This window comes from Mustela erminea, chromosome 1 (assembly GCF_009829155.1).
Source record: "Mustela erminea isolate mMusErm1 chromosome 1, mMusErm1.Pri, whole genome shotgun sequence".
In the NCBI taxonomy this organism is placed as follows: Eukaryota; Metazoa; Chordata; class Mammalia; order Carnivora; family Mustelidae; genus Mustela; species Mustela erminea.
In genome coordinates this window covers 144,360,170-144,387,840 of record NC_045614.1, presented here as the reverse complement: position 1 = coordinate 144,387,840, position 27,671 = coordinate 144,360,170, and the positions used below count along the sequence as shown (strand labels likewise).

At 35.4% G+C, this 27,671-nt stretch overlaps 1 protein-coding gene across 2 annotated transcripts in view; it reads left to right on the top strand.

Annotated features, from left to right (window-relative positions):
- TSC22D2 (TSC22 domain family member 2) overlaps positions 1-17,099 on the top strand; it is a 48,060-nt gene extending 30,961 nt beyond the window's left edge. For both annotated transcript variants that reach the window (XM_032345620.1, XM_032345618.1), the window contains 2 exons: positions 14,356-14,407; positions 15,381-17,099. In XM_032345620.1, coding sequence (XP_032201511.1) covers positions 14,356-14,407; positions 15,381-15,641 — 313 coding nt within the window. In that variant the 3' untranslated portion in view covers positions 15,642-17,099. The remainder of the gene's footprint in view (positions 1-14,355; positions 14,408-15,380) is intronic.
- Positions 17,100-27,671: the final 10,572 nt, after the last annotated feature.

The following is a 27,671-nucleotide window of genomic DNA, read 5'->3' as shown; positions in this document are numbered from 1 at the left end:
ATTGGCTTTTTATTTAAGCTGTCTCTGTCAAGGAGAATAATTTTTAGGAGGCGTCCCATTTTTACTATGTTCCAAGGTTACTCTTTTCATTAGTTTCTAATATCTAAATAGCTGGTTGATTTCTTAGTTCTTTCTCCTTGCATGGTTAGCCCACATAACATAAACTTATGCTGACTTACAAAATGTAATTAGATAACATTAAATACTATTTTATTCTATCTTTTTCTTTAACTAAATGTTTACTATCAACTTTATGCAAAGAGTTAGAATTAGTAGACCCTCTGGATGGACATAGTTCCTCCCTTTGCGGTTTAACTCAAAGGTGAAGAACATTAAATAAAGACAACAAAACCAATTGTATATGAAAGAATCAAGAAAGGAAGAGAGCAGAGTGTGGGTGAAGCATTCCATTTCAGATGACAGTCTTAGCTTCAGAATCTAAGATGATTTAACAAATTTCAGGTCATGTTGTAAGTCTGGAATTCATCATAAATGATTTTATACAAATTGAGGTCTACAAATGATTGTAAAGTTCTGTTATTTACATACTTATTTTATAGTATTGTTATTACCTAGAAGAATTCAAGGACTTGGATCTACAACGAAGTGAGAAAAAGCAACTGAAAATCTACCTATTTGAGTATAGTTCTGCTTGAGTGAAAAAAACATTTATAACCCTTTAAATTTTACAGTAGTGCTACTTTATACTTTCTTCATTATCTATACCAGAATCTCTTTTTGAATAAAGTAATTCTAAAGCAGTGATTCTCAACTAGAATAATATATAGTGTAGAAGCAAAGCAGTACTGGTCCCACTCTTTTGATTTGTTTTTAGTAATATTTAATTGTTGAAATTTCATGTAACACTTAAGGGAAATATAACACATATAACACATGGGAGATGTTTAGTTAAATACTTTCTTGGAAATTTTTAGTTGAAATAAATTCAATAATGTATTAGTGGCCTTTGGAAAAATTTCCCACTGTAAATTAAGGCTTTTTATTCTAAGCAGTCATTAATGTTCAATCCACAGGAATGCTGTGCTTAATAAATATCGATGTAAGTTTAAATCTCAAGTCAAACAATTTTTATTAGCATATGTTTTGTGACTGCCTTAACATTTGACTAATTGAATAGAAAGAAATCAAGTAAATTTAAGGCATAACTAGGATTATTTCATTCTTTGGGTGAGGTGTACATACAAAGACTGTTTCTTAATACTAATCATAACTGATTATTTGTACCTCACTGCTTCATTTGCACTCTTAAGATACACTAGGATACCAAGCCTTACCCAGTGTCAGTCTAAATTGATCCAGATAATAAAAGGAAGTATTTTTCTTATTTTGGTGTTTACTATGTAAAAAAAAATCATAATCATCACAGCAGTCCTTTAGGGTAGGTATAACTATGATCCCATTTTACAGATAAGGAGACTGGTTTTAGTATGTTATGATCATCCCACTAGTAAGTAGTGAAGTTGGGATTTAAAACAAGCTTATCTAATTCTGAAGCCTGTGCTTTCTTTTTTTCCCCCCAGATAACTTGAGCTAGAGGGAGGGGGAGGAAGGGAGAGAGAGCATCTTAAAGCAGGTTCCACTGCCCAGCATGGGCTCCAGCTCAATCTCATGATCCTGAGATCATGACCTGAGCTGGAATCAAGAGTCAAGACGCTTAACTAAGTCGTCCAGGCACCCCTGAAGCCTGTGCTCTTAAAACCACTTTATTGTTCTTTGAGAATTTAGTCTTTTGCGTAAGCAACAGCTAAGAGGTAAGATGTCTTGCTCCAGAATGAGAGAGAGAGCAAAAGCTAGTTAAGCAAGTGGTAGTAAGCTTGATAACCTAGACAGTTTGAACTCTTCTGGGCATATATTTTATATGCCAGAATATAACAATACTTCATATTTGTTGAAGATGAGCAATTTTTTTTGCTCAAACCCAAGCCAGTACAAAAATTTTTAAGTACCCCAATTGCAAAAACGTACTGATTTATTACAAGTAAACTAGAACAGAGTTTTTCCCTGGTATGATATTCTCTTCCTTTTATTAAGGGGTGATCACTCTTCCTTTAGTCTAAACCAGAGTGAAACAACTCTCTCTTTAAAAACCTCATGATACTTCTGTTCTTCTGGGTTTATCCCTCTTCTGAAGCAGTTCTTTGGTAACCTTCTTTTTATTTATTACTGTTCCTGGACTTTGGGGACAGATTAGAAAGAGACATAAGGTAATAAAGACAGGTTAATCACCTAGAAACAGAAGTTCAGTCTTGGTCACATAATCTTAAGGGTTAGCCTGATAAAATTTTACTTTGTCCATACAACTACGTATGCTTTTTTCTGTAAAGCTATTATGAATAATATTTCTATCTTCAAGGATTGGGGATAAGTGAAAAGATAATCTTTAGATGAACAAAATGGTCTCTGTGCTCTGCACTGGTATTTGGCATTTGGCATTCAAGAGGATTGTGTCATTTTCACTCATTTGGTTAGGCCTCATTGTGGAAATGGGATTGAAAGGATTTTTTTCAAGAACTGTTTAGTTGGGGGAAAAAATAGTGTACAGAATGCTGGAGATAAGAGGCAGATGTGAGGCCATTCCATGAAAGAAATAATTAACTTTCCCAAGAAGGGTAGTTTCTTCCTGAGCCCATCTTCGTTAACTCTTTCGAATGTTATTGTCCTCCATTGTTTTGGCCCCATGTGTCTTCTTTCTACTTAAGCAAGCTCATCTCACAGTTTTGCTTTACCTCCCGCCTTCCAGCAGCTCTCAGATCTAGACTTCTAGGCCAGAAATTACTCTAGAGTTCTAGATACCTATTTCCAGCAACCTTCTTTCTATATTTCTCCACGAGAGTCTGCATGCCAGATGTCTCAAAATTCAACAGTCCTCCAAGTGAAACTTAAATTTCTCATTTTCTCACCTTTATTCTTAGGTTCTTCTTCCACTCCCTACTCTCTGCACCCTAAAATCTAGCCACCTTCCTGTGACACAAACCATCCTAATAACTTTATAAGCTAAAAAAAAAAACTCTAGCCATCCTTGGTATTTTCTTTGTTGTAGGTGAGTCCCTTCTCCTTTATCGTCCCTCTCATCTCTCATAGATTCTCTGCTTCAATTGTACACACTATTTCATTTTTCTTTGCTTAATGCTTGTGACCAAGCATTTTGCAATGTCATGATAATCTCCCCCCTTCCTTGCCTGTTTAGGTAATTCCTTTTTTTTTTTTTAAACCTTTATTGAATGCTAGTATCTTTCCTTCTCACCAACCCCCATGCCTGCCACAGGTACATGCCCCCAAAAAGCCCACATTCGGGTTACACTAAGTTCTACAAAAGCCTTTGAAACTAAATGATGAAGGAAAAAAGCCCAGGGAGAGTAACTTGCCTCAGGACACAGCAAATCAGCATGTATTTGATAATTCCATATCTAGTGATCTCCCCACTGATGGGCATCATCTAACTTCATATTCTTCCAGCCGGTGTTCATTGAGCGTTGGGCATTGTGCAGAGGAGACAGATGAGAATTTATCCTTTTTTATTAGTGTCATAGATAAATGTTCCTGAGATTTGGCTATATAGGAAATTAGAGGCAAAGTTTGCTCAGGATGCATGCCCTATTGCCTCTATAAAGGAATTTGAATAACCTAGATATATGAATTAGATATTAGGCAGCAAGAAGATATGGCAAGTTTAGTTTGACTGAAAATGAGGAATAAGATTAAGAACTATTTCCCCAATTACTTGTTTTGAGTTTTGTTAAAATGCTAGCATTTTAACTGGGTGCCTGGGTGACTTAGTTGGTTGGGTGACTGCCTTCAGCTCAGGTCATGATCCTGGAGTCCCAGGTTCGAGTCCTGCATCAAGCTCCCGGCTCCATGGGAAGTCTGCTTCTCTCTCTGACCTTCTCCCCTTTCATGTTCTCTCTCATACTCTTCTTTCTCTCTCAAATGAATAAAATATTTAAAACAAAACTAACAAACAGAACACTAGTATTACCCATGTCCATTAGATACCAAGGACTGCTTTGGGAAAAGTCAGTTTTGTCATTAGGCATGGGAAATGGCTTTGGAGGTGTTCTAGTACAGGTAGCTTATGTTTAGCTGGAGAAAGAGGCCCTACAAGCAAAGGTATTAATTAGGACTCAAATTCCAACTATACAGTTTGTGAATCCAGGCTTCTATAGCATTCTTTACTAGGTAGTTGCTGGCCCTATGTTAGGTTTTTTTATAGCACATAGAGTTTTGTCTGGTAGGAAATAGATGCAGCTCTTAAAACACAGCCTATGATAGATACATGGTTAGAGCTGTAATGGTAGTGTGTGGCATGACTTACTATACTACTTCTGGAAGGGTAGGAAAACTAGCCTTTACAGAAAAGAAAATATTTGAACTGAAACCTATGAAAGAATGGTAGAATTTCCAAAGAAATATTTAGAGAGAATAAACTACACAGAGTCTCAAGTTTAGGATATCCAGTTTAAAAGTTGTGAACAGGAATTTGGAATGGGAGGGAATAATGTAAATGTTGGCATTAGAAATAAATTAGTAAGCTAGTTCTGATTTTTTTTTCTTTTGACCCATTTTTATGTTATTTCTAAAGAATTCTGAATTACTTTTAGAAATGTTGGTTGGATTTTAAAACGATGTTAGGTGGATTTAGCTATATAAAAAGGTTGTTTTTATAATAGGCCCACTGCTGGGTGAAGTTAATTCAATACTTCTTGTTGGTCTCTGAAATGAAATGCAGATCTTAAGAGTGTTGAGTTTTAGTTTTGATTTTCCTTGACATTCTTTTCTGTCATGTTCTTTCTCCAGTTTTGTTCATTTTCACATACTTACACCATGAAAATTTCCTTAGGTGATGAAAGTGCTATTATTTCTTCATAGTCAAAAGGAAGGAATGCATCTTTCTATGAAAGGTGGTCCTTCAAGTCAGTACTGAAAAACATAAACCTTTTGCTAGATTAATATATACTTTGTTAATTCTAATGTTTTTAGAAGTTGGTTAATCATCAGCTTCTATTCCAGCAGATAAAAAGAATGGTTTTAGAATATCTAGAATGAGTATATAGGATTATATCCACTTTATTCCCTTTCAGGATAGTTAAATTATTTTTGTAAGGTATTCTGAGCTAGACATCAGTTGGCAACATTTGAAATCCTTTCTAATCTCTCTCTCCTTTTTTACTCTTAAGGTGCTAGTGTACATCTCAGTCTAGGTAATTGTCAATCATATACTGTTTTCCCAGTCTCCAGGAAGTAAATTAAAGTAATAAGGACTGTAGTGGCAAATTTTTAATTTGGGCTTAAGCTCCTTGACACTCATCCTTCACTTTAGTCAGTAATGAATTATGCTATCATCAAATTATGTATTGCTGCTGTGTAAGTAGTACAATGCACTCTCTTTCAAGAGAGCCTCCTCTAAATGTAAGCACTCCAACATTCAGGAAAATGCCATTCTTCTCCTACCCCTTTCTCACACCCTTGCTTATTTCAGTCCTGACTTAAAGGAAGAAAATAACATTTTCATCCTGTCAAACCTTGCCTAATGTTAGTCTAATAAAAAATAACTAGCTGGTGCATATTTTTTTATATTTAAATATTTAACTTGAAATAAGAATATTAAACTAGTTTGTTTGGATTGTAATGGTAAAGTTGCTGCGCATATTTCGCTTTTGTATTACTGCTCAGTTTTTCAAGACTGAATTTTTACTTCTTTCATCTTGAGTGTTTTAATAGAATTTTAGTTCAGCTAGATTTTAAATTGTTTCCTTAGAGTGACTCTCTGAGGAAAAAACTATCAGAATTTTACTGCCTAATACTTAAGTTAACTCCCTCAAGATATCCTCACTTGGAAATGTAAAGAAATCAAGAAAAAGAAGGTAAAGTTAGTATTAATCTTATCAATACCTTCTCTGGAATGCTTTTTTTTTTTTTTAAGATTTTATTTATTTATTTGACAAACACAGATTACAAGTAGGCAGAGAGGCAGGCAGAGAGAGAGGGAGAAGCAGGCTTTCTGCTGAGCAGAGAGCCCGATGCAGGGCTTGATCCCAGGACCCTGGGATCATGACCTGAGCCGGAGGCAGAGGCTTTAACCCACTGAGCCACCCAGGCGCCCCTGGAATGCATTTTTAATGTAACATTTTTATTGTATAAAGTTATAGAGCCTATTATCAAAGATGTTTATCACAGACTTTTTTTTTTATACCAGAATAATTTTTAACAGAAATAGCTACATTAGGAGTTACAAACATTACTTACATGATAATTTTTTAAGTGATTATAATTCACCCTAAGGCAAAGAAGTAAATTTTACAAATCACAAATATTACTTATATTGTTATTTTGAATGTTAAACAAAGTGCCAATCTTCCAAAATGAAGTAGTTCCCAAGGAAAATGGAGTTGTTGGCTCCTCTTCCCCTCCTTTCTTTCTTTTCTGTTTCCTGTCTGCCATTTGTTCTTAAGTTCACACTGTACAGGGTTTTATAACTCTTGTGAGTTATTTTCATTTTGGAATGTGGTTTTGTTTGGTTTTGGTTTTGGTTTGTTTTTTAGTATTCTTCAAAGTGCAGTGGAAGTATTCTATCTCTGTCCCCCATCTGCCTGACTTCTCAGGCAGATAACCACTTTCTTAGTTTGTATGTGTCTATTCTTCCAGTTTCTTTATGCGTATGCAAGCAAATACTGTTATCTGTATCACCCTCACACAGTGGCAATATACAGACATCTGCACCTTTACTTTTAAAGATCTTTAGGGTATATTGTTCCCATCTCAGTACACAGAAAATCATCTTTGTGGGGCCTTTTTTTATAGATGGGTAGTATTCAGTTGAATAGATGGCTGTACCATGATTTATTTGATCAGTTCCCTGTTGATTACTAGAAATCTTGCTGTTATAAACAGTGCTATAATGAGTAGCATTATAAATATATTATTTCCCATGTGTAGAAATATAGGATAAATTCCCACATTTAGGATTGCTGAATCAAAGAGTAAATAAATAAGAGTGAGTGAGAATGTATGTATGTGTAAAACTGTGATATAACCAAATTGCTCTATATAATGGTTATACCGGTATACAGCTTGAATTAGCATCTTATGAGAAGGCCCATTTCCCACAGCCTTACTAACAGTGTATTACATTTTATAGTACGTGTGCCAGTCTGTTTAGGGAAATGGTATTACATTATAGTTTTAACCTGTATTTTTGTTATGAATGAGATCCTGGGGTTTTTTTTCATGTCTTGTGGATTATCCATGTGAAATCTACCCATTTTTCTCATAGGGGTTCTAATCTTAATAGGTTTCTAGAAATATTTTGTATTTTAGTGAAACTATTAAAGGAGTTTTTTTTATTTTTCTCTATTTTGAGGCATCTAGTTAAGCTTCTCCAAAATACTACAGAAATTCTTCTTAAATAGACTTTATAAAAGGCCATTGATACAGATGATATGGTTGACTCTGGACAAAAGGGGTCTGAGGTAGGAGAGGGACTTTGTATTAATTGTATCTCTTTTTATGTACACTTTCTGTTTTAATTTTTTACCACGTGCATGTATCTTCTTTAACTTTTATTTTGAAATAACTATTGATTCATAAGAAGTTAAAAATAATAAATATATAGGGAGGCTTCATGTAGCCCTTCACCCAGTTGTATGTGTGTCTTGTCCCCTGTCCCCTTCCTGCAGTGGTAACCTCTTACATGGCTATAGCGAAGCCAGGAAATTGACATTGGTATAATCCATGCATGTATTCTTTTTTACTCTTTAAATACTCATTTCTGGCCAGGATTTTTACCTTAAATTAATTAGATGAATGTAAAATATGCTAAGAACATAATTGGTTTCTATAGATGAAAAAACAATTCACAGTCATTATGTAATATTTAACTGGGTTTGTTTTTGTTTTTTTTTTTTTCTTTTGCGTATCATTGTAAGACTGGTTACTTGAGAAAATAATAATATGTAGTTTTGTGAGTAGCCATTTTACCTGCTTGCCTATCATGAATAATAGCTTTTATCATTCACCAAAAAAATCACTTATTTTGTGTTATTAATAAAAATCTTCATGGGGCTTTTTGTGAATTTAATCATGAAATTAAACATTTTTGTTTTTACATAGAGAACTTAAGGTCAGTAGTTAGAATACATAACATTTTCAGTTTTTAACTTAATTTACTGTTAACTTGGATTTTTTTTTTTTTTTTTTTTTTTTTTTTTTTTTTTTTTGCTAAACACAGAAGTTTACCTTTGGCCGTAGAATAAGTTTACCTGAATCGTATCTATTTTGGCTCTTTTTTAGAAGAACTATTAATTTGCTCTTAGATGTTAAGCTGTAAATATTTTTTAAATTCCTCTTAAAGAAGAGATGTATTTTTTTTCTGTTTAACTTTTCTAGGCTTGCTGAGTTGTACATTCATTAGATTTATTTTGTTGCCATCAGTGACTTAATAGTTTCTTTCAGAAAACAAAATATGGGGCGCCTGGGTGGCTCAGTGGGTTAAGCTGCTGCCTTCGGCTCAGGTCATGATCTCAGGGTCCTGGGATCGAGGCCCGCTTGGGCTCTCTGCTCAGCGGGCAGCCTGCTTCCCTCTCTCTCTCTGCCTGCCTCTCTGTCTACTTGTGATCTCTCTCTGTCAAATAAATAAAATCTTTAAAAAAAAAAAAAAAAGAAAATATGTATTTCTTAGAAAAAAGGCCAAATGTAGGGACGCCTGGGTAGCTCAGTTGGTTGAGTGTCCATCTCTTGATTTTGGCTCAGGACATGATTTCAGGGTTGTGGGATCAAGCCCCATGTCTGCTTTGCACTGGGCAAGGAGTCTGCTCAAGATTGTCTCTCCCTCTCTCTCTCTCTCTGCCCCTCCCCCCCAACTCTCTTTAAAATGAATAAGTAAATCTTAAAAAAAAAAAGAGGAAAGAAAGAGGCCAAATGTTACCTAGGTTAGAATTAATCCATTTTAGTTGTAATTATGTTATTTTAGAGTTTATTGGCAAAGGGAGGGGTTAATGAAGGTTGTACATTATTTATCAGAAACAGTATGTGAATCCTGAAGTCTGGCCTCTAAGAAAGATTGTAGCTTCTTTTTTTGGAAAGGCTGTAGCTTCTACTTGTGAATTTATGAAAAATCATTTTTACCGTCTTTGGGTAAGGGGGCTTGAACATAAGTATATCAGATTTGCCAGCTCAGTCAAAGAAGTTCTTATTATCAAAGATTTGATTTTATAACTTGGGGAATTCCTGCAGTGGATTTTTAATTGTGATTTTTGACTCAACACAGAAAGTTAGAAGGGTCTTTTGGCAAGAGAAGGTAATTTTTTAAATATTCTGCATATAGATACATAAAATTTATTTAAAATATCTTCAGCTTCCTAACAAACCAGAAGAACAGTTCTTAGTTCTTAGCAAATAGGTAAACTGTATTGGCTGTCTAAAGATCACAGAGCCTTTTCCAAGAAGTTACCTCCCTTGTTCTTAGAGCTCAACATCATCTAGGAATGTGCTAGATAAGATAAATGGTGTATTAGGCACATAATTTAATTTTGGATCCATGCTATGGTTTCACAAATGACATTTGGTACATAGTTAAAGGACTCTTCATAATATACGTAAGTCTGCATTTCTCTTAGGTTATTATAGATAGTTGCTTATTGCTTTCACGCAGTCTTACTGTTAAGGTAGAAAAAGCCTGTGTTTTGCCATTAAGTCTAGATTTCAGTACTGTTTCTAGCATTATACTTTGAGTCAGTTACTTGGCTTCAGTTTCCTCAACTATAAGGGAGATTGTTTCTCAAGCTTGCAGTAAGAACTCACTAAAGTAATATGTACCTGCAAAAGTGGGCAATCATTTAATTGCTCTTTTCTTCTACCTTGTTGCTTTACTGATTAGCATTTGTGCTAAGGGCAGAACAGAAGACAAAATAGTCAAAATGTAAGAGAAGAAATTTGCTCTATATTTATTTTAAATAAGTAGCCAAGATGACTCTGTCCACATTAATGAAGATTTTAAAAAGTTGATTTCTCATAAAGGGTTTTTTGTTTGTTTGTTTGTTTGTTTGTTTTTAAAGTGAGATCAAGTTAGCCTAACCTCACTTTCATGGATTTTGATTTTTAGAGAGGAGAGACTGGAGATGTTACGTACAAAGTCCTTGAGCTGAGAGCATGAATGAAACAGTCTTTTAAGAAAGATGAAAATGTAGGAATTTCTGAAGCCAGAGGTTCATATCTGGTCTCTTCTCAGTGAAGTTGCCAAGTGATCTGTTGAGATAAGAGGAAGGAAGGTCTGGGAAGAAAAACTAGGGTGTGGGGAGGCAGCTTGGGTGGATTTTAAAATGAACATCATTGAAAGCCAGGCTATCTTTATGTACCTTTGATTCATTGAGTTTTATTTTTCCTGTGGATTTGATTGTAATTTACTTTATTTAAACACTAAATCCTAATGCCTGGCTGGCTCAGTCAGTGGTGTGTATGACTCTTGATTTCGGGGTTGTGAGTTTGAGCCCTATGATGGGTGTAGAGATTACTTAAAAAAAAAAAAAAATCTAAAAAGAAACCATTAAATTCAAGCTCATTTGGTTCTTAACTAATTCTAGTTTAAAAAAAAAAAAACTCCTCATATAAAAGGTAACACTATAGCTCTGCTTGTCTTTTTTCCCCACAGTTCTATATTTCTGTCCATTTCCTCCATACCCACAATTTTTAATTCATGTAGTAAATACCAATCATGGTATGTTTTTATTCTAAAAGAGTGACCCATATCAAGCAGAATGTTTCATTTTATAAATTATCCCTTGCCTTTATACAGCATTTAGAGTTTACCAGAATAGTTACAGAGTGCTAGGAACTAAAGTTTGGAACTTAAGTTAACATCAAGTTATAGGGTAGTGAATGCAATTGTAAAAAAGAAAACAAGGTATAAATCTTTACCATTAGGTCAAGGAAGCAAATAAAGGAAAATTTTTCATTCTGCTTCAGTTCATCATTCTCATTTTTAAGAATGTGAAACCCAAACCACTATGTTGACTTTGAACACAATAGAAAACAACTTGTTACCCTCATTGAAATAATATTCTTAAACTATGTTCAAGGATCCTGAAATAGCATACCCTCTTACTTATTTAAGACTGCCAGATTGATACCTTTTATTATAAATTGCTTTCTCGATCTTTAGTTTCTATTACAGTCACCTGGAGGAGTTACTAATAGATTTCCAGGGTCCCACCTCAAGAGTAGGTAATTCAGTAGGTCTGGGGTGGACCTAAATGTTTACATTTCTAACAAGTCCTAAGGTGATGCTGATACTGCTGGTTCAGTGACCATACTTTGAGAACTATGAATTTATTCAAACTCAAAATATTTTAATGGCTTTCTAATATAAACTAGTGTTTTTGTTTGTTTGTTTTTCAGATCAAATTGCTGTCATATTGACTCTTCTGACTCTTTCAGTATGCTGTTGAGCTCTTACTTGCCAAGCACTGTGTTCACTTCTTCACAGAGGGGGAGATAAGGAACCTCTCTCAAGGAACTCAGTCTGATAGAGTTAACCATAGTAGTAGTAGTATTTAAACTCATTTAATCCTCACAGGAGTTTTATGAATTGGGGTATATAACCCTAATTTTAGATGAAAACCTGAGGTCCAGAAAGGTTAAATAGTTTTCCAGAATTCATGCAGTGAGTATGTGGAGGAGCTGGAATTGCTTTTCTCCTTTCCTGGTTATGCAGTATAAAAAGTTTGTGAAGGTTAGTGAACCACAGGAGAGATAGAATAACTGGTTCTACCTTAGGAAATCAGAAGACATTACAGAAGACGTGGCACTGGAGCCATCTTAAGGAACAAGTAAAAGCCAGATGAACTGGAACCATGAGCATTTGCAGCTGAGGGAGCTGGTCTGCAAAGCCATGGAAACCTGAGACAATCTATGTTTAACAGGCTGAACGGTTAATGTAGGACACACAATAATGTAATAACACAACAGGCTAGGTGGAATGTGAGAAGAAAGGAGACCATAGATGGCAGGGGTCAAAGTCATGAAGGGTAAAAAGTTTTGTATTCTGGGTTAAGAAGTTTTTAAAAAATAGAATGAAGTTTTTTTATTCTTTCCTCTTAGAGCTTTTATCTTTCTAAGCCATTGGTTCTCAAAGTATGATCTGTCAGGTGGCAGAATCAGCATCTTGGGAAATGTGTTAGAAATGCAAATTCCTGGGCCCCACCCCATACCTTCTAAATCAGAAACCCAGAGGCGAAACCCAGCTGTCTGTTTTTAGAAGACCTCTAGATGACTGCATGGTACATACTAAAGTTTGAGAACTACTGCCATAGGTTATATAGAATTGTTTAAAAACAGCCTTCAGACTTGCCAGAAATCACTGTGGTGATAGTAATTGTATCTGACTGATTTAATTGTTTAAGCACAATGCTTATTAAAATTGGGTTATTAATGCTATTTAAGGGACACATATCTTCAGTATGATCCATTTACACTTTGCAGATCTATTCCTGCATTGCTGTAAAAGAGGTCTGAGTCAGGATTAAAGTTTATTATATCAGCAAAGAATAAGGTGCTGATTAATGTTCCTTAGCCTAAGGGAATGGTTTGGAAACTTAACTAATCTTATTTTAATCATAAAAAACCCTTTTTAAGGGTTAGGGGGCTTTGTTTTAGTTGCTTGTTAATATATAAAACTGGTGTTTAGCATTTAAGGTGTTCTGTTTAAAACAGATGTGTTCAAAGAGTTTAATGTATTTACATCAAGAAATGACTAAAACTAATTCACTTTTTCCTTATTGACATAGAAATAAAAAATACTGAGAGTATAATATAGGATGGTCAAACAAACTCTGAATGCCTGACACTGTCTTTTTGCAAATTGCAGCCAATATTTGGTGAACATATCCACGTGGTGTCTGAACTGAACTTTACACCAAAGCCTTATGGTTTATATAGTTGTTCTACAGTTTATAGTTACACGTAGCCATACTTTGTTTTACACACCTCTACAGCTGTTTAAAGCCTAACATATATAATAAGTATGTATTAACAATCTGTATATCCTTTCTAGTTACTAGGTATATAAAATCTGTTTGCATCTTAGAAATAGCAGCAAGAAGTAAAGGTAGTAATTAATGTGACTAATGCTCACATAAACAAGCTTGTGTCCTCTGTGTATTGATTCAAGGATTTAGAAGTAAGAAATCCACTAAGGCATTATCCCTTCATTTTACACGAGGAAACTGGTCTTAAATACTTGATCTGGTGATGGTCACACAGTGAGTAGTGAGTAGTGAGTAGCAGAACCAGGATTATAACCAGATCTACTTAGATTACAGTATAAAAGGCATCACTACATAAGACAGGATATTCCTACCCCTCAATATGATAACAGTCTGAGGCCCTGCATCATCTAAAGTAGAATAGTCTTCAAATCTATTAGCATCTAAGTTTTCTTAGAATATGCTTTATGGAAGAGTATTTTGCAGTTTTATATCAGTTATTTAAAGACCTCTTTTTTGTATTGATAAAGTAGATTAAAATTGTCAGGTTTGTCTTTACAGGAAAATCTAATAACTATTCAAAATTTACAAAAATACCAAGAAAAGGATATAGATATTCGTTATTCTTACTATTTAAGAGGACAATTAATGAACCTTTGGTTATTATCATACAGATGCTAAGGTGATAGTTGAACTTTGGATATACTTACTAGCTAGACTGCTTCCAAATATTTCCAGGAAAAACTGGTCCAAATCACATACCTTTGTAGGTGATATTTGCCAGTAACCCACACTGAGAGTATGAAGATTTACCAGAATGTTGAGATTGGTGTTAACCAACCCTGCCAGTATCATTTGCCCAAAGGGCCTTTAGAAGCTGGTTCTAGAAATTTTTAACCCAGAAGTAAAATCTATAGAAGGAAAGTAAGTCATCATCTGAATTTTAATGCAGTAAGTGACCACTGGAATTTCCACATGAAAGTCAATTAGTAAATGGTAAATGAAGAAGTTTAAAAGATGGGGAAGAGTATACTGGTCATTCAAAAGGTATCTCTAAAAGTTCACAGAGTTAAAAGCTCCTGAATAGAATTGGGAGTTGTTTTTAAAACATATGTATGTCATAAGGAAATTAGAAATGTTGGAGCCACAAAGGATTTTTGGAAGTCATCTGTTAACAGAAATCCCTTATTTTTAAAATGAGAGCTTTGAGTATACTGAAATTATGAAAACAGGCTTTAATAAGCTATTTTAATTTACTATTTTTGATTTTAAGTAAAACAAATGTTTTTAATTATTTTAAGAGTTGGAAAGAATTTTACATTTTTAGAATAATTTAATGAAATATTCTAATTTTTTCCAGTGCATCTGGGGGAGGTGGTGTAGCCATTGACAACAAAATAGAACAAGCAATGGTAAGTAAAAGTTTATAGTTCTCTCATTTCATAGGTTGTTGGTTTTAGGAAGCAGTTGGTTTTTATCAATTCTTAAAAAACACCTAATTTCTTTAAAACAAGATAACCAAAGTATATTTTTTGATAATCAGATTTAGTTATAGATGCTAGAACATTGAGAATTTTTAGTCTGGAAATACCAGTGGAGTTAATATTTCCCCCCATTTGAACATCTCACATTTCATGCATTACCATTGATAAATCAGGGCCATTTTGAGGGGCGTACATAATCAGAATGCATTATGTGCCTTCAAATATTTCAGCATTAACAATAGTTTATAATCAAAGAGTATTAAAATGAAGACTTTTTAGCTGGAAGCCTTCCTTTTTATAAATGCTGTTTTAGTTAGCTCTAATAAATGGAACTTGTTGAATCTGTTTCTAATTTCTGCTAAACTATCAATTTTTTTGTTCCCTTGAATGTACTCTGTTCACATTATATAAAATATTTTGATTGAGGCTTATTAAAACTGTGGACTATAAGTAAGGACTGTTAGTCTCAAACAACTTTTCTTTAAAGTTTTAGAGTTGGAAATTGTAGGTTGCTTTATCTCTTAAAGAAATGCTATAACTAGTTTAATATTAATTTAATATCCTTTGCTCTCTTGGTCTAACCTCTAAGCTTGTGATTTTAAACTTTTTTTTTTCTAATTCTAAGCTTCTAATTGACAATTTAAGGAACCTAGTATTTTAGGAAATCACTCTGGACTTTGAAAGGAAATCCTGGGCTTGCTGCCTAGTTGGAAACGGGATTTTTTTCCATCCTTCTCTCCCTTAGGGTCAGTCAAGATACAGTAGAAACTTAAAGCAAGAAGAGCAGGAAAACCAGTATAAAAATGCTTCGTATTTAAGAAGGCCCCAGATAGGCCAGAACCAGATAGCAACACCTTTCTCTTTTCACTCTTTTTGACATTACTAATTTTGTTTTTCACAGGATCTGGTGAAAAGCCATTTGATGTATGCAGTAAGAGAAGAAGTGGAAGTTCTAAAGGAACAAATAAAAGAATTAGTTGAAAGAAACTCTTTACTTGAACGAGAAAATGCACTGTTAAAATCTCTTTCCAACAATGATCAATTATCCCAGCTCCCAGCCCAACAGGCCAATCCTGGTAGCACTTCTCAACAGCAAGCAGTGATAGCACAGCCTCCGCAGCCAGCGCAACCTCCACAGCAGCCGAATGTCTCCTCAGCATAAAGCTTTCTTGCCTCATTAAGAAAAAAACTGAAAGCAATCTATCCTTGTGTGCCACTGGTATTCTTTCCACTTTATACGAAAGCAAGTAGCCATGCTTCGGTTGTGTGTTTGGCCTTTTCAGTATTAGACAATCATTCTACAGGAGCTTTTCCTCCCTTTGAGATGTCATGCAGCGCTGTTGGTGTCCCGTTTTATGTCATCCGTACACGAGGAGTATAATAGATGGGGTTTATTAAAGCAAGCAAAGTCTGCATTTTACCTGGTGCGCATGAGTGGGGTCTTTTAAGAGCTTTGGTGGCTCTCTCGTTTTTCCTGTCATCCATGGATTTACCCTGAGCCTTCCTGTCACATTCTAAATAACAGTTCATCTAAAGAGCCACTTTTCTTTCAATACCAGTAACATTTGCCTACGTAAGTTTTCATTTATTTGTGTTTTATTTATTACAGGGCTGCTATTTTCATAATGTACATGAACAATGTCACAGAACTTTTTTAATTTTTTTTTGAATAATTATAAGTGTCAGTAAAGGATTTGAAAGACAGGATTGCATTTAATAGATAAAACGTTTAGGCAATAATTGAACAAAAGAATCCTGGCATATTTCTAACACTAATGGCAATTTACCTTCGGTATTTATTTTCAGTAGTAAAGACCCAGCTTGAATGTAAATTTTGTATAGTGTAAGTATGAAGAACATAGTGCAACTGTACAGGTAGTCACCAGTTATTGTGATATAATAAATAATTGGGCTATTTTGATGAAGAAAACTTTGTTCATTTGTTTCTACTTTCTAATAGAGAAATTGCCACGATTCCTCTGCTTTTTGACATTTCGTATGACTTTCTTTTTTCGGGTGGGAATAAAAAGCTGTGAAATTGTTCAACCTACTTTGTAACCAAAGAAGCAAAGCTGTGTAATGGAGTTTTTTTTATAATGCACATTCTTTATGTATTTTTATTTAGTGTTTTCTCGGTCACAATTTTCTTTGCTGTCTAGCATGATCTGCATGACCTATAATCTTTGAACCACTTTCGTACCTCATGTTTTTATCCAGCACTCTTATTGTAATATGTACTAGTCTGTGAACAATGTCAAATAAAAAAGAACGAACAGGTAGTATGGTGGAGCTGAGCTAGTGTACTATACACTAGTTGTAAAAAAAAAAAAAAAAAAAAAAAAGAAGTGAGCCATCTTTTGTTCATTTAAAATGGTGTTTTGAATTTCGTATGCAGAAAACGTTTTGTTACATTGCAGATTTTAATGTATTTAATAAATGCAACATGCAGATTAAGTGCAGTGTATACTGAGTATTTAAATTAAAATGTACATTTCATAAATACAGTTTCAAGAGAAAGCATCATTTTGTGTATACTAACACATTAAGTGTATGTCAGAAATTGATGTATAAATATATATTTTAACACATTTTCTGAAATTAAACTGCAGTTTTGTTGAAATATTTGGCTCTATATGTGTTCAAAATTTAATTTGACTAGATTTGTATTTTCACAGTTCAAGATATTCCTTAAATGAAAACCTGTGTTACTAATGACTTAATGATAGTTCTTAAATTTTCAAAGTAAAATAATTAAAAGAATGCAAGAATGGTGAGCAATATTTGTACTCAAGATTCATATTATGTCAGTGACATTTAAGTAAAATCCTTGTCTACCAAAACTTTTACTTGAATTCAGAAAGGTGCCTGTAGAAAATTAACATGCTTTGTGTCTATAGCCAGCTAGTTAATCAGGAGTTAACAAGAACAAATAGTTAGCTCTCTGTGTTGTGAGAAGAGGATAAATAAGTGTTCTTTACTATTTAAAATTAAAACTTCATTAGATTTAGCCTAAATGCATAAATTGGGGTGTATGTGGGATCACTAAATATTTTATATTGCAGTTGTTCTGGAAGATACATTGAATAGAAACAAAAGTTTAATAACACTAGAAGTAACTAAGGAACTAATGACATACGATTGAAGCAGCAGTCCTATAGATGTGGAGTGAGATTTTAAGTAGAGTCACCCACAGATAAGTTAGAAAATGAAATTTTCATGTTGGAAATGTTAACTGGAAGGCTCACCAGGTATGCCGCTTAAATGTAAACAGTGTGATATTTAATACAGGCAAAGAAAAATTAGTATTAGGAAAGGTTGGGATTTTTGTGAAAATATCAATTTTGGTTATTGGGATAGAAAAACACTTTATAAAGTAATCACGAAATGATTGATAATGTTAATTTTAAATGGTAATTAAGAACAATTTTTACTACTACGTTTTAAAAAGACCACCACGACAGAAAATATGGGTAGTTCACAGAAGAAATAAATGGCAGTTTCTCAAGTTTCAGCCTCTAGTAACCTTAGAAATGCAAATTAATAGTTAACAAATTACCTTTTGTCTTTTAAATAGCAGGACCTAATGTAGAAAAGGCAAGCTTTCTTGCATACTTCTAGAAAGTAATTTGGCAATATGTATCAAGAGCCTTAAATATTAATAAACTTTTCAGTTTAATAATAGAAGAAGATAACTCATGGTGCAGTGTTCAAAAAATACAAAATTACCATAGAGCTTGTACTTTGCTCTGCCATCTCCCCCACTTCCCTGTGTATCTCCCTTCCCAGTATCTACCCCTGAAAACAGCTGTGAAAGGAAGTCTTCACGTCCAAACCTACTCTCATGAGGCATGCCCCGACCCCAAAGTCAGGGACAGACTTAGACGTCCAAAAGCTTAAAGTTCTTCAGAATCAGATACACTTTTGGGAACAACATCAGACATTTTCCCAAGTGGTTAGTTTGCTTAGAAATCTAAGTAAATTTAAGTGTGACCTCAGGAGATTTAAGGTCTCTTGCTCCACATAATTGGAATATCTATTGAGGTGCCAATTTGGGGGCACCATCTAATAGAAATGCCATCTATAATTCTCTCAGTGTAATGCTCATAGACCAAGGTGCCGTGTAAATTTTCTGTTGGGTTTACTCTAGCCAACCGGAAAATCATAGGTGAAAATTTTTGTTTTTGGTAATGGCAATGTGTCTACAATACATACCTAATTTTCCCTAAAGAAAATGAGATTTTACGGCTTGCTATATCCCCTCCCCCCAAAAAAGGGTTATGAGATATTAAGTATGTAGTTACTTGCTGTATGTTCAAAATAACTGAATATTTCCAATTCTGTTATACTATGAGTTAAGCAGAAGTATTAAAACAGACTGCTTTACCATCAAGTCCCCAGAGAGGGGTAATCATAACTGCTTTTATTCACAAAGAATTGTCACAGGTAAGAGATTGTGATGTCTCTCCAAGTTACAAACTCTATAGTCACTCCTAGACCTTTTTAAAAAGAGCGAGGCAAGTCCTTAGAATTAGAGTAACAAAAATACCTGTTCTTCATGGGAACTTACCTCTGTAGAACCAGAAATAACTTACCAGTTGATTTGGGGGGAATAAATTTTCAAGATGATCTGAAATCACGAGTTTTTTTTTTTTAAGGGAGGTTCAGTGGTAGGCACTTTGTGACATGACTCAGTTCTCTTCAGTAATTTTGTTAAAAGGACAACCCCCAGCTCTAAAGATTCAGTTTGAGTGCATAGATAAACCAACATATACAGTGCAATAATAAAAACAGTCAAGGATGGTTTTGTTAAGAACATGCCCTCAAAAAGGTGACACCTGGTAAGAAAAAGTGCTCAAAAGCTTAGAGGAGAGCATAAACTAAGCTCTTTGGATAGCCACAGAATTGTTTCCCAGGAGACAGGCAGACTGACTCATCCACCTTAGTAGGTTGGCATCTAGAGCAAAAATAATTTATCGAATAATTTTAGGCAGTGGGATTGTGATCAGAAAAATGTTTTAGAAAAATTAATCGTTCTAGTTATCAATAATGGACAATAGATGGGTGAGCTGAAACTGGAAGTGGAGAAGTAATTTAGGAGAGACAATAATCCAGAAATGATGAACAGGCAGAATTACAAAATGATAAATAGGCAGATTTGTGATGCTCATTAGGAAGTTTGTTTTGGATCTTTCTGTACCATTCCCAACGTCAGGTGCCTATTTTTCTGCTTCCAAAGAAAGATCTGAAACCCCAAGTTTTAACAGTGTTTAAGTCAAAACTTTTCCTTCCAACATCCATATACCTCTATGAAATGAAAGTCTTTGTTTAATTAATTTCACAAATTCAGCAAAAGGGTAAGAGAATCAGAGGAGCCCTGGCTATCACATTTATGCCTCTATAAATTCAGCCCTATAGGTAAACCAAATTTTTTCCTTTTATGGTGACTAGGATTAGAGGAGCCCAGAAGCATGAGTCCAAAGCCTGTCTTTCAGGGCTATCCCTCCCCAGAAAAGACAACAGGGGTTCTGGCTCCATTGCAGATACCGAAACCCCCGTCAAAATGGTTTTGCTGGCTTCAACTTTTTCTTCATTCTTTGACGCAGTTCAATTCAGAAAGAAGGTTTCTTTCTTCCCTGTAAGTCTGCAGCCTAAGCAAAACTGAACCTTTTCTCCTACCTCCTCCTGCCTCAACCTAGTAACTCATGTTTCTGTTTTCTAGCAATACTAATGATTTGTTGTTTAGTGACGTATATTTGCTCCCTATTTTGCCCTTTTCAATGTTCTAGGAATCGTCCTTGTTACGTGTATTTCTATATCAAGTCACAGAATTTCTATAGCAAGATCTGTTCTTTGAATGTATGTACTCCTTTTTCAGTGAAGAATATTACTGTACAAGTGCTATTTAATATGATTTCCTTAGTGGGCTGCAATCGGTATAATATGCTATGTTTACAGATGAAATATGCTAAGTGAGGCACTATACAAAACAAGTTAAAGGTCACAGACCTCTTTAAAAAAACAATCATAAATAAAAGTACAATAGTCTTTCAGGATTGGTAATAGTAAAGTATTAAGTTGGTATTTTGCACTAACATGGTCTACTTGGTCATAAAATATGTTCAACATACTTAGTGAGTTAGCTTTATTTTTTCTTCTTCTAACCAGGGAAATTGGTAGATTAGGTGATTCTGAGAATTTTCCCATGGTCTGATGTCATGGATTGAGCTTTAAAACAGAGCATCTAAATTTATGGACCAAGACTGCCAACATAAGCTAAAGTTACCCCTTTGAAAGAGGGAAGGAAAAGGTGTGCTAACTCAGATCATAAAAATAACTGAATTTTAAAACAAGGCAAATGCCACACTTCTCCTTTCCCCCCCAAAAAAGTTTTTATCTTTTCATCTTTCTATATAACTAAAGTATTCTTGCCCACTGCAATTCGACTGTTTTCCAGATTACAGTTCTTACCATCATTTCACAGGCAAGCAACGCATCTATAGATAGATAATATCTGAGGAGGTCCCTGGACAGCAAGAGAATATTTTTCCCACACTTGGCATGAGATAATATCAGGTTAGTGTCTTATTCTAGTGTTTCTACTAAAATATTTAATATCCAATTTAATCAGGTGTCTGATGAACAGGAAAAAATAAATATGTATAACTTTGTAAATCCCATATAGGTTTTGTTTTGGAGAAGTTTTGGGTTTTATTTTTTTATTTTATAGAAACATTGTTGAATGCACTTCAAATCTATTTCAATTCAGGTGCCGCACCCTGTACTAGATGTTTGGGGATAGATAAAATCGAACATGATTTGTGCACTCCAGAGCTATCATCCAATGTAAAAGTAAAAACTCAAGTGCCATTGTTTATTCGAAGTGTATGTCATAGTTTGTGGACCCCCATATAATCTGTTGAATGGAAGGTTCATGTACATCAACAGTAATATTGCCATGCCACATAAAACCGTTTGACATTGCCAGGAAACAACCTTAAATCACCAAAAAGCTTTTACATCAAACAATACTTTCAGAAAGAGGGGACGTGGTGAAAAGCTTCCTATCTCTACATCGAGGCTGTGGGTTGTCCCCTAAAAGAAAGAAGTTTACATATTTTTTAATACTCTAAGTTTGTAGATAATGAAACTGATTTAAATCAAACTTAACTAGAATAGAATTTGTGTGTCATGAGTTATATTATCTATTGTCTCATAAGCAGCACACTCAGTATCATGGCTGACAAAACCAGCCACCATTCAATGAACCAAGTTAAGAATAACTCAGGTGTCTGATGCCAAAAAATAAATCTGATAGAGCTGAGAATCCAGAAAAAACTATGTATTGAGTAAAGGATAAAAGTAACAATTCGAATCAGTAGGGGAAGAATGGATTATTAACAAATAGTATTGGGACAACATAACCATTCGGGGGAAAAAACTAGATCTGTAGTTAACAAAAATTAATTCCAGCTAGACAAGCAGTAAGTCTTGCTTTTTGGTTACATATCCCTTACAGAAATCTCCCTGTGAAAATGCAGATAAACAAAACGTTTTACAAGATTATGAAGAGATACCCAACCTCAGCATAATAAAGGGAATGCACATTAAAAAATAAACTATTGCAAATCCAATTGGCAAATACTTAAGATATATGTAAATCACAAGCCTGCAAGGGTGTGGAAAAAGAGGAACCCTACATTGCTAATAAATGTATAAATTGGCACAGCTACCTTTAAAGGCAGTCGAATGATACCCATTAAAGTTTAAAATTCGCATGCCCTGTCACCCAGCATTTCCAATTTTTAATGAAACACACTTTTCATACTTGTGTTCTCAGGATGGCTTGTACAATTGTATCTTTGTCATAGAATAAAATTGGAAAAAACAAAATACCCATTAAGAGGATGGAACACTATACAACACTGGGCATCAATGAAAAAGAATAAGATTCATACACATACTGACATGTATCTCTAAGATACAATTTTTTTTTGAAAGTTTGGAGGAAAATGAAGGCTAATACATGCAATACATGTGATACCATTGTTTTCAAGACACATATATACACACACACACAATACTGTATAGTGTACTTCTTAAGTACCAATTTGTATAAGATAAAAATGTACAGAGAAGGTCTGGAAGGATACTAACCAAACTGTTAACAGTAGTTTGGTGGAGTGCGTTAGCTTTAAGTGTAATATTTGATGTTTTGAGTATGCATTCATGTATTGTTTGTGTAATGACAAATTAATAAATTAGAAATAAAATAAAATAGAAGGTGTTTTCTTCTTGTCTTCTGCTAATGTCCACCGTGGTGCTCTGGATCTCGTTTTCTGCCTCCTCCCCTCCCCTTACCCTCTCTCTCGTTTCCTCTCCTTCCCTTCCTCCTGGGACTTCATAACATCAGTGTTTATACAGGCTTAATACATAAATACATGATAAATAAGTGACCCTCCCTGCCTAACTGGGAATGTGCTTCCTTCACTTGCTTTTTCTGCTACCTATTCCGCCTTTCCATTTCTTCCTCTTCCATTCACTGCTTCTTGCACAAGGTCTCACCTGGTAGGAGCTCCCATTGTGCCCCCAAGCCATTTTTCACAAAATGATCTTCCACCAAAGATCACTGTGTTGCTAATTCTATCCAGGAAGTTTTAGTCCTTACCTTATTGAACTGTTTTACCTGATTTTGGTTTATTATCATTTGTTTAGTCTAGCAAATAGGTTTCTACCTGTTCGTTTCCCTTCTTTTCATTTCCTTAGGGGTTTCTCTTGTTTTATATATATATATATATATATATATATGTGTGTGTGTGTGTGTGTATATATATATATATATATAAAATGTATATATACATATACATGTGTATATGTATGATATGTATGTATGTGTGTGAATATATATATATGAGAGCTCAATTTCCAATTTGTGTTTAATAGATTAATCCATTTTCACGTATCATTACAGGCAGATTTGGCCGTATTTCCGCCATCTTATTTTGTGTTTTCTCCTTAGAATGCTATCTAGGTCTTCCCCCCGACCCTTCTCCCTTTTCCTGGCTTTTAGTCAATGAATTGTTTTTTTATTCATATTTTACCCCTCTGATCTTTGGGAAGTTGTATATTCCATGTCCATTCTTCCAGTGGTCTATCTTCTAAATTTTTTATCATTTTGCTACGGAAATTTTTAGTCATATACAAAAGTAAACAGTATAATGAACTGCTATTTACCTGTCACCCAGCTTAAACAATTATCCACTCGAGCAATCTTGTATTATTTACACTTGCACCAATTATCCGCACTATCCTCGATTATTTTGAAACAAATTCAAGATCTTTTTTTTTTTAAGATTTTATTTATTTATTTATTTGACAGACAGAGATCACAAGGAGGCAGAGAGGCAGGCAGAGAGAGAGAAGGAAGCAGGCTCCCCGCTGAGCAGAGAGCCCCATGCGGGGCTCGATCCCAGGACCCTGGGATCATGACCTGAGCCGAAGGCAGAGGCCCCAACCCACTGAGCCACCCAGGCGCCCCCAAATTCAAGATCTTACAACACTTCCTCCATTCCTATTATATCTCAGCACATAATTCTAAAAGATAAGAATTCTTTAAAAAAAATACTTTTATCATCCCACTTCGAAATTAATAATTCCTTTAAAAATCTAGTTTGTCTACATTTTCCTGCTTGTCTTAAATTTTTTGTAGTGCAGTTATTGAAATTCAGATCACAATGAGGTCTATACCGTGCAACTGGTTGGCATGCCTCTGAAGTCTCCTTTAATCTATAGATTGCCTACTCTCCTCTGTTTCCCTTGAAATTCCTTAAAAATTTGTGTTGTTTGTCCTGTAGTATCCCTTATAGAAATCCCTTATAGAATTTTCCAAATTCTTTGGAAATTCTTTTCCAAAGTCTGATTTTCCCTGATTGTATTCTGGTAGAATCATCTGTTCCCTAGAATTAGGTTAATTAGATCTAGAAGCTTAATCAGATTCGGGTTCATATTTTGTCCAGATTAATTACTAAATGATGGTGTATACTTCCATCATATAATATCAGCTTGTCCCTACTTTGTGATTTGGGAAGCAATTAATAATCCCTGTCTAGACCAGTAGCCTGTTAATTTTATCATTCCTTCTCACTCAAAGTGAAATTACTTCTCTGAAGAGAAACTCGCTCTAATCAGCTATCCAGTTACCCTGAGGTACGGTTCATCTAAGGAAGACAGGGACTTAATTCTTTCTTTTTACTTCTCGGTTTTACTCCTTTGCAAACCTACAAAGGAACAAAAATAAATAAGGAGCGATTAAGGAAGACTCACCCTGATATTTATTCTGAGAAGAGGGAAGAGAGAACAAAGGGAGTTGATTTAGGATGCTGTATTTCAGGTGTTGGAAGGGAGAAGCCAGGACAATAACTCCCAAAAAGTTGGGAGATGAGAGAAGGCAACCTAAGCACTGGTCTGTTTGCAGCTGAGTCTGTGTGTAACTTTGAGTCAACGGTACCTTCAAGAGAGTACGTGCAGGAAGTTGCAGAGTGGAGACTGGCTTGGAGGCACAATCAGCAAACAGGAAGACCTCAGGGTGCCCTGAGAATCCAGAGAATGAAGAGGTTCATAAACGAGCAGCGGGCTCTTGTGTGCTTGCTTCCTACTACATGGATACTGGAGATACTACCCTTCCAAGTAAGGAGGTTTCCTAGAAACACAGCGCGGGATGGGGGATATCCAGCGTATCCAGGATTACTTCTAAGCCATGCAGTGGAGATCAGCAACACTGGTACCCTCTGTCCTATTGCCTTTGTTTAACCTTATCTCGACTCTCCATGAGAATCAGCTTATCATTTTTATGGTATTGCCCTGGACACAAGAGGAGGTTTCAGTGTTGGGACATCAGCATAAGAACCCAGGCAGCTGAAACAAGACCCTAGGTCTGTACAGCCCTCCTAGAAACCACTCGCCTCATCCACCTTTCTCAGGCCCTACTTCTCTCCATTGCTTCTCCCCTTTCCCGTTGCATCCTGTCTTGCCCCCAGTCAATTATCCTTGTGAACCACTCACTAAGATTGAAAAGACGCTCCTTTTCAGGAATACCAGACTCTTTTTAAAGGGGACTCTTGGGGAGGCTGGGTGGCTCAGTCAGTTAAGCATCTTACTCCTGGATTCAGCTCAGGTTCTGACCTCATGGCTCCAGAGATCCAGCCCAGAGTCTGGCTCCTGGCTCAGCGGGAGTCTGGTTGGCTAGTCCCCCAGTCTGCCCCTTCATTCACTACCACTCTCTCACACTCTCTCTCTCAAATAAATAAATAAATCTTTAAAAAAAGGAAATAAAAATAAGTGGGACTCTTGAAGGCTACCTTGTCCTGTGCTCCAGAAAGAATGAACAAGTAATGACTTGGCACTGGTTGCTGAAACACAGCCAGCCCCTTGCTTCCAGGACCTCGAGTTCTAAACCCGTGAATCTCGGCTTTTTCATTGACTTCAGCTTCCCGAACCCATCCCCTTTCCGGATTAGGTAATTGCTGTGATGACAGCTGACTCATCCGGGCATGCAGCTTTCCTGGAAATTTCCTCTGCTCAGATAATCACACTTGTGGAGAAAGAAACTGGTTAATACAAGATTCTACTCCTGAATATTAAAAAATGTTGACACAACATAGAGAGTGTCGGAGGAGAAGAAAGGGCATCAGGATTCTGGGACCAATATGTGGGACTTGAACTAAGAAACATGGCACAGAAAGTTGCCAACGCCTAAGGGCCAGAAGCTGAGTGGTATAAAACTAAATGAGAATCCCCCTTTCACCCTTTGATAGCTGGGAACCTTCAAACCAGGTGTCCCTCAAAGAAAGTTTGGTGAGAGCAGAGAGCTCCTTTTCTATTCACAGCTGTATTCCTGGTACTTAGTACTGTTACTAAATGGGTGGAAGTCTCGGTGGGTGAATGAATGAGGGTTCATGTTCATGTTACATATTCTTTACTCTTGAGTTTTCTAAACTGAAAATGCAGCCTGAGATAACCAGAGCATAGGTTTGTTGTGAGGATTAAACGAGATAAAATATGTACATCACTTAACTGGGACCTGGCCCACTGTATGGGTGCAATAAATGTTTGTTTTTGCTTTCCTTTTTATCTCTTTCTGGCCATTTGATTGAGGTCATGTTCTCCTTCCACAACACTTTTGACCAAAAGGTCTAGGAAAAAAAACTGGGTGATTTTTAAGTCCTGGAAGTAGCACCTATGACAATTCAGGTCACCTCCGGAATCTTTTTTTCCCTCTGATCTCATCCTCATAACGATCCTATCATAAGGTTTGGAAAAGCAAGTACTTTGCTCATTCCACAGATAGGGAAACAGGTTTAGAGAATCCTGAATGCTTGTAACCTGCTGAAGGTCTCAGATCTGGCTAGTGGTAGAACTAGATTCCAGACTGTGGGGTGCCAAGTCCCATGTTTTTCTCCCCATTGTTCTCAAATGGGTTAGAGATCACTAGAAAAAGTAATTCCTTTTTCTGGAACAAATTATGTTGAAGCGGTACACAAATCATTTCTATTCATTGATTCATCTATTTCATTGAGGCAGCTCTGTGTAGGAAGATGGCCATACGGAATGAGCAAAACGAGAATATGTGACAATATAGCCTCCTTGGAATGAAGAAAGGTAAGTCACCATCCACAGAATACCAACCACACTGCAATCAGCCACTGATGTCTCTGATTTCTGGAGCCGCAGTGCAGGAGAGAGGTGCTATTTGTTTATTTGTTAGAAATGTGTATCCCTGGAACACCTGGGTGGCTCAGTTGATTAAAGAACTAAACTTGATCTTAGCTCAGGTCTTGATTTCAGGATTGTGAATTCAAGTTCCCCACTGGGCTCCATGGTGGGCATGGATTCTACTTTAAAATAATAATAATAATAACAATAATAATTTATAATAAAAATAATAATTTAAAAATTTAGAAAAAGAAAAATGTATTCCCTTAAGTGTCACATGATCATTGGAGAACTCTAATAAAGAAGTTTATTTTTTTAAAAGGCAAAACCTCCCCTACCTACTCATTCTCAGCCCTGCTGAGAATTAGCAGAGATTAACTCTGCAGTTGAGCTGCATATAATTCAGATATACACACATCACACATTATGTGTGTGTGTGTTTTCTACATAAATGGGATCATACTAAACATATCCTTCTTTAACT